This window comes from Lampetra fluviatilis, chromosome 62 (assembly GCF_964198595.1).
Source record: "Lampetra fluviatilis chromosome 62, kcLamFluv1.1, whole genome shotgun sequence".
Classification (NCBI taxonomy): domain Eukaryota; kingdom Metazoa; phylum Chordata; class Hyperoartia; order Petromyzontiformes; family Petromyzontidae; genus Lampetra; species Lampetra fluviatilis.
In genome coordinates this window covers 295,140-301,139 of record NC_136336.1, presented here as the reverse complement: position 1 = coordinate 301,139, position 6,000 = coordinate 295,140, and the positions used below count along the sequence as shown (strand labels likewise).

The following is a 6,000-nucleotide window of genomic DNA, read 5'->3' as shown; positions in this document are numbered from 1 at the left end:
GGGGAGGTGGGGGGGTACTGTCCGCGATGATGGCTTCGAGACGCCATCTTGCTAGAGGAATGGCGGCCTCACCCAGAGGGCAACGGGGGGGGGGGAGAGGCGCGCGCTCCGATGACGTCACCCCTTGCCGTACAGCTGCAGCCGCACCACCCCTTTGGCAAGGTGGCCGCCGCCGGCTCACGCAGCGCGGGCGGTGCACGGTCGCCCCATCGGGGCAACTTGGAGCTCAGCGGGGGAGCGCAGACGGCCAAGCGACGATGTCCGCGCGGCGAAGGGATGTGGCGGCCCTCCCCGTGTCGCGCTCCTTCGAGCTCCCGGCCACCGTGGTCCAGCTGGAGCCCGTGCGCGTTTGGGTGCTCAAGGCGACCCGCAAGGTAAGCCACCTTGCGGGGGCGGTGGCGGCACGGCGATGTCTTCTCTTCCCTCACTTCACCCGGGCCCCCGCTCCGTCGGCGATAGCAATGCGGGGGAGATTGGCGACGCGATGAGTGGGATTAGATGGTGTTGGTGTAGACGATGGATGATGGATGGAGATGAGCGAGGCGCTATGAGATGATGAGGGAGGTGTGTAAGGGAGCGGTGGTAATGCGCTTAGCGCGCTGCGCTCGGAACCTGACGACCCAAGTTCGATTCCCGCTCGCGGCCAACATCACCGATTATCTGAACCGGTCCTGCGGTTCTCGTCGGTCGACTGAGCCTCAAGTGAGTACCTGGTGCGGTGTTGTTAACATCGGCACTAGGGGGACAAAGGCGGCCGGGCGTGATGCTGGTCACCCACCCCCTCGTGTGCCGTACGGGACTTGATAAGTGCTACTCGCTAACATGTTAAAGTCGCAGGGGGGTCTGGTATGTGAGGAGAAGACGCGTGAGATGTTGGTGGATGTACGGGAGATGCGAGCGGTAAATGATGGAGGAGATGCGCTAGATGAAGGTGCGTGCGTGAGAAGAGTGATGCGATGGGTGAGATGAGGCATGAGACAAAACGGAATGGTGAAGGGAGATGATGAATGAGGAAGGTTCACATATGGGGAGCGGTGGCACAGTGGTTATCTCGCTGTGCAAGGAGCCCGGCGACCCGAGTTCGATTTCCACTCACGGCCAACAACACGAGTGACAGCCTCAATTGAGTACCTGGTGCGATGCGTAAACATCGCCAGGGCGTGATGCTGGCCACTCACCCCCTCGTGTGCCGTGTCGGCCTTCATAGGTGCTCGCCAACTCTCTCCAACAGTCATACGGGGAATCTTTTTATGCTGAGGAGTGAGAGGATGAAAGGAGATTGTGAGAGAGAATGAGACGAGAGACGATTTGTGAGTTCAAACAAAAAGGATGAGAGAAGTATTTTAATGAAATATGAATGATGCTCTATCCGGTGTAGGGGTCGGCACGGTTTGAACCGACTCAAACTGGTTTCAAATTGAGCAAGCCAAACCAAACCAAACCAGCGACGACTGAACCAAACCAAACCAAAACCAAACCAAACTAAGCTAAACCAAACCTCTTGAGTTGGCTTGAACCGAAAAGATGCGCGGCAAACAATATTCGCATTCAATACAAATATCAAGTGTATTAATCGCTAATTTCTACGCAGGCTTTCTTCATATTGAGATTCACTAGCAAGTACTGGACGACGATGTCGTCCACAGCCATCTCCTCAAGCTTGGCACGCCCAATGTCCTTGAACGCAGTGTGGTAGTTCAATGGCAGTGAAACCCCAACACTAGGCAACATCCGCGCCCACGAGCGCACACACATCTCGGCCTTGAACGTGCACTTGTGCAGGTTTGGTCGGTCGAGAAAGGAGCGCTTGGCGGCCGAGTTTGCTCTCTCGGAGGGCACGGACGACGCCGGGATAGGCAAATAGTCGAGGGCCACGCGTCGTAGGCGCGGGTACTTGCCGCCGTACAGCTTCCACCACTCGACGACGTCCATGCTCAGGTCCTGAGTCGGCTCAAGCAGGAAGCGGTCGACCTCGGAGGCGGCGCCGTCGTGAGCGTTGGGCGCGTAGACCATGTCAAAGAGGATGTTAATGCCGCCACGCGGCGCCGCCTTCGGCGCCGCGTCCGTCGTCAACGCTGGGTAGCGCTGGTTGAGAATGTCCGTCATCATGTCCTTGATATTGCTGTACTCGGTGCTCGAGGCCGCGGGCTTGGGGTGGCGCAGGTCGAGAAAGCGGGCGACGCGGCTTGGTTCGGACGAGAGAAGGTCGCTGTACTTGACCATGTAGTCGGAGATGGTCACGGTGGCCGAGCTCACGACCACATGAGGACTCGGGCGGTGGGTCATGCAGTGGCTCAAGAGAGCCTCCTGCGCCGTGATGGCGTTCGAGATGGTGCAGTACTCCTCGGCGCCCATGGCATCGGAGATGGCCACCGGCTTCTCCAAGAACTGGCAGAGCAGCGCCGCCTGCTCCCACTGCTCGTCCGACAAGCCGGCCTGGCTCCGCGACCAGCCGGGCTCAAGGCAGATGGCGTCGATCACTTGGCGCTGCCTTAGCGACGCCGTGAGCATCACGTACGTGCTACCCCAACGTGTGACCACGTCGAGGCAAGGCGGCTGCAGCGGGCACTTGAGGTAGTGCCGCGCGAGCGACGTGTAGGCCGCCCTCTTCGTCTTGCTCTTGCGGATAGCGCCGAGCGTCGCGCGGAGGCTGCGCAGCAGTGTCTCGAACGCGCCGAATGAGGCCTTGACGCCGAGGTTGACGCAGTGCGCGATGCACCGCAAGCAACACGTCGAGCGCAGGTTGCTCCCCTCGAGGAGCGTGAGGGACTTGGCGGATGCGACGGCGTCAGAACCGCTGTCGGTGACGACGGCGAGCAGGCGCGGCCACACGCCAAAGTCGTCGAGCAGCTCGTGCAGGCGCTGCGCCATGCGCTTGCCCACGCCTTCGCCCGGGGCCACCCAAAAGAAGTCAATGATGCAGTTGCACATGGAGAACGACGCCGGGTCCATCCAGTGGAGGGTGACCGAGAAGAAGCCGGTCATGGCGTCGTTTGTCCAACCGTCGTAGGTCAAGGAGACGCAAGAGCCAAAAGTAGTAAAGTACTGTAGCACGAGTAGCTTGAGGACGACATACATCTCGAGCATGCGGCGCTTGACCGTGCGCTCAGACTTGGGCTCGTAACCCGGGGCAGCTCGTTGAAGAAGAGTCGTAAAGGGATCCGATGTTACGTGTTTATGGCCTAGACCACTCGTCGCGATGTACTCGGCGACAAAGCTGTCCATGGCCTTGCTCGCGTGCGCTGACATGGGCGTGGCCATCTTGGACTGCACGAGCAAACCCTTCCCCGTCGGCGGCGACGTGACGACCGTGGGCGACTCGGGGTCGACGATCCCATGGGTCTTGAGATGCTTGATACGGGTGCCCGAGGAGGTGGAGCCCGCGTACTGGAGGGTGCAGATCTTGCAGGTCCGGCTCTGCACGTCGCCCGCGGCCTGGCTCGTCTCAAAGTACTCGTCGTGCCACAGCGCTCGGGACACACGGGCCTTCTTGGGCTTGGGCTGCGTCGCGGTCTGCAGCGCTGCGGCGCCGAGGGTGCGCATGAGGCTCTGCCGCGTGTCGCCGCGCGTGGTGTCCGGGCTCTCACGTTCGCTCGCCATCGGCTCCTCGTCGCTACCGGCGTGTTTGGTCTCTTCCACGTCGTGGATGAGATACCTTGTGATGCTGGAGCCGCCGGGGATGGCGCCGTCTTGAGCCGCTCGAGCCATGGAGATGCAATTGCAAAGTGAATTCGCAGGCAAAGGCAACTACAGCATGTCCTTTCGTGTCGCCTTTACAACCAACCAAACTAGTTTGAGCCGGTTCCACCCTGTCCGAGCCAAACCGAGTCGGTTTTCGTAGCCCCAAACCAAACCGAACCAGTTCAAACAGAGCCAAACCAAACCGATTTGGTTCGGTTCAAACCGCGGTTTGGTGGTTTGAGCCAAACCGTGCCGACCCCTAATCCGGTGTCACTCAGAACAGCCCCGCGGCTGGTGCATAACGGACCGGCACCTTCGTTGATTTTCCTCCCCAAGCGCAACTTCCCATTGAAAGTAGTGCAGTTCATTGACCTCGCACCTCTATTTACCGAGGTCCTCAATGAGTTAAAGGCAGTAAGCAACCCAGGCCGTAATTTGTCTCATTCCCTCCCATTAAAACCTTGGGAATATTCAACTCCGTTAATTGACGCATAAACAGTAACCGGATATTTTTAGTCGCTTCAATCTCTCGTTGCGTTAATGCCCACACTGAATCAACAACTTTGAAAGTAGCTCAGGTGCAACCAGTCCCAAAACGGATGATTAATCTTGTATGAGTAACTATTGTATTGCTACGTGCCGTGGTTACTTTGCACAGTGATGGAATCCATTATCAGCGATTTAGCTTCTCCATTTCGACTTTGTACTTTCTCAGTGATCTTAGTACGGATTCAATTGAGCATGATCTACAGGTGACATGTTAACATATGTAACTCATGTTTGGAATTGATTATTTGAAAATGGTGGATAATCTATGTTTCAATCCCTTGTGAAGCACTTGGTCGTGTTTGTGTGTATGTTGAACTTCTTTCGCACCGTACGTAGCCAACCGTGCTAATCGGAGGTGCGTGGTATTGCTCACTACTTTCCAAGTAACCATCAGTTGGAGTCCAACTCTAATATGCAAGTTTGGATTTGTAGCTTTCAAACTGATAGGTCTATACAGTATATGTCATAAGTTAAAAGTAGCTTGTCTGATACCATCACAGCTAACTTTTGTATTGTGCAACCTTGGCTAGATTGTCTCCAATATATTTCTTCACTTTATTCTTGACTCATTGTCTTATACTCACAATATGATCCACTCCATCGCAGGTGACTGTGAACTTTATGCATCACTCATTTAAATCACAAGCTCAAATTAAACGTTGTATAGCAGTCGACACTGACTTGAATACGACGATTGAATTGGGTAACAAAAAACTGAGGCCAAATTACTGAACGGATCGTGCAATTCTATAAATTGGGTAGGCCAAGATTTGTCCCATTTCCGAATCTACGGGATATCCGCAAGGGGATTGCGTACATTTCCCTGGCATTGTAATGGTGGGTAGGACCAGCCTTACGTCCTAACTACATATTACAAAGATCCCCCGTGTAGCCTGTATGGGCTGTTGGGACAAGCGCTATTAGCGAGAATTAATTAATTAATCAAATTTATATAGCGCTTATCATCAATGATCTCAAAGCGCTGTACAGGACACAGCAACAGCAGACACTCAGCATAAGTAAGTGCCTGGTGCGATGTGTAAACATTTCCACTGGGGAGACAAAGATGGTCGTGTGTGGTGCTGGCCATTCACCCACTCGTGTGCCATGCCGGCCTTCATAGGTGCTCTCTAACAGCACTTGCCCTAACAGTCTGTTAAGGGTGTAATAGAAGTCTTTTTTGTGTTTTGTGCGTGCATGCTGGTGTCTTGTGTGTGGACTGGTGTCTGCCTGTTTGTGTGGGTTCACGCACTTCCCATGAGCACGGTTGGCTACGTAAGGTGCAAAAGAAGTTCAACATACATATGTATACTTCTGCCAGTCATCTCAGTCAGTTAACCCATGGTACCTTTGTCTGTCCCGTGACCTCGTGGCAGCAAGACTTCGACACTTCACGCTGCCTTAAAGGGCACATAGCCTGGCACAAGCACCACGGTGACGTCACAGACACTTAGCAGCGAATGACGGTAATTGTCGTTGTTGTTTACGCGGCTCCCCTTTGAATTCCTCAGCATGTGCAGGGAGAGCCACCCTCCAGCCGGGCCCTGGCCAGCCTCGTGGGACAGCTACTCACCTTTCAAGAGGAGGTGGCCGGCGTTCCGGGTGGCCCCCTGCCCACCCGCATTCCGGTCTGCAGTGGCACCCTCCTACACACAGCCGCCACCATAGCACATAGCGCACCTGCCTCCGATAGATTACTGCTCATGGGTGATTTCAATCTTCACGTAGACTCACAAAGATGTTCTTTGTGCTAGGGATCTCCTGGCTACT

At 55.4% G+C, this 6,000-nt stretch overlaps 1 protein-coding gene across 4 annotated transcripts in view; it reads left to right on the top strand.

The window, feature by feature from the left end:
- Window positions 1–204: 204 nt before the first annotated feature.
- The window catches only part of LOC144951463 (SWI/SNF complex subunit SMARCC2-like), a 111,218-nt gene continuing 105,422 nt past the window's right edge, over window positions 205–6,000 (top strand). For 3 of the 4 annotated variants that reach the window (XM_078881756.1, XM_078881753.1, XM_078881752.1), the window contains exons 1-2: window positions 205–374; window positions 5,742–5,858. In XM_078881756.1, coding sequence (XP_078737882.1) covers window positions 258–374; window positions 5,742–5,858 — 234 coding nt within the window. In that variant the 5' untranslated portion in view covers window positions 205–257. The remainder of the gene's footprint in view (window positions 375–5,741; window positions 5,859–6,000) is intronic. The other variant, XM_078881755.1, reaches the window with a different exon arrangement.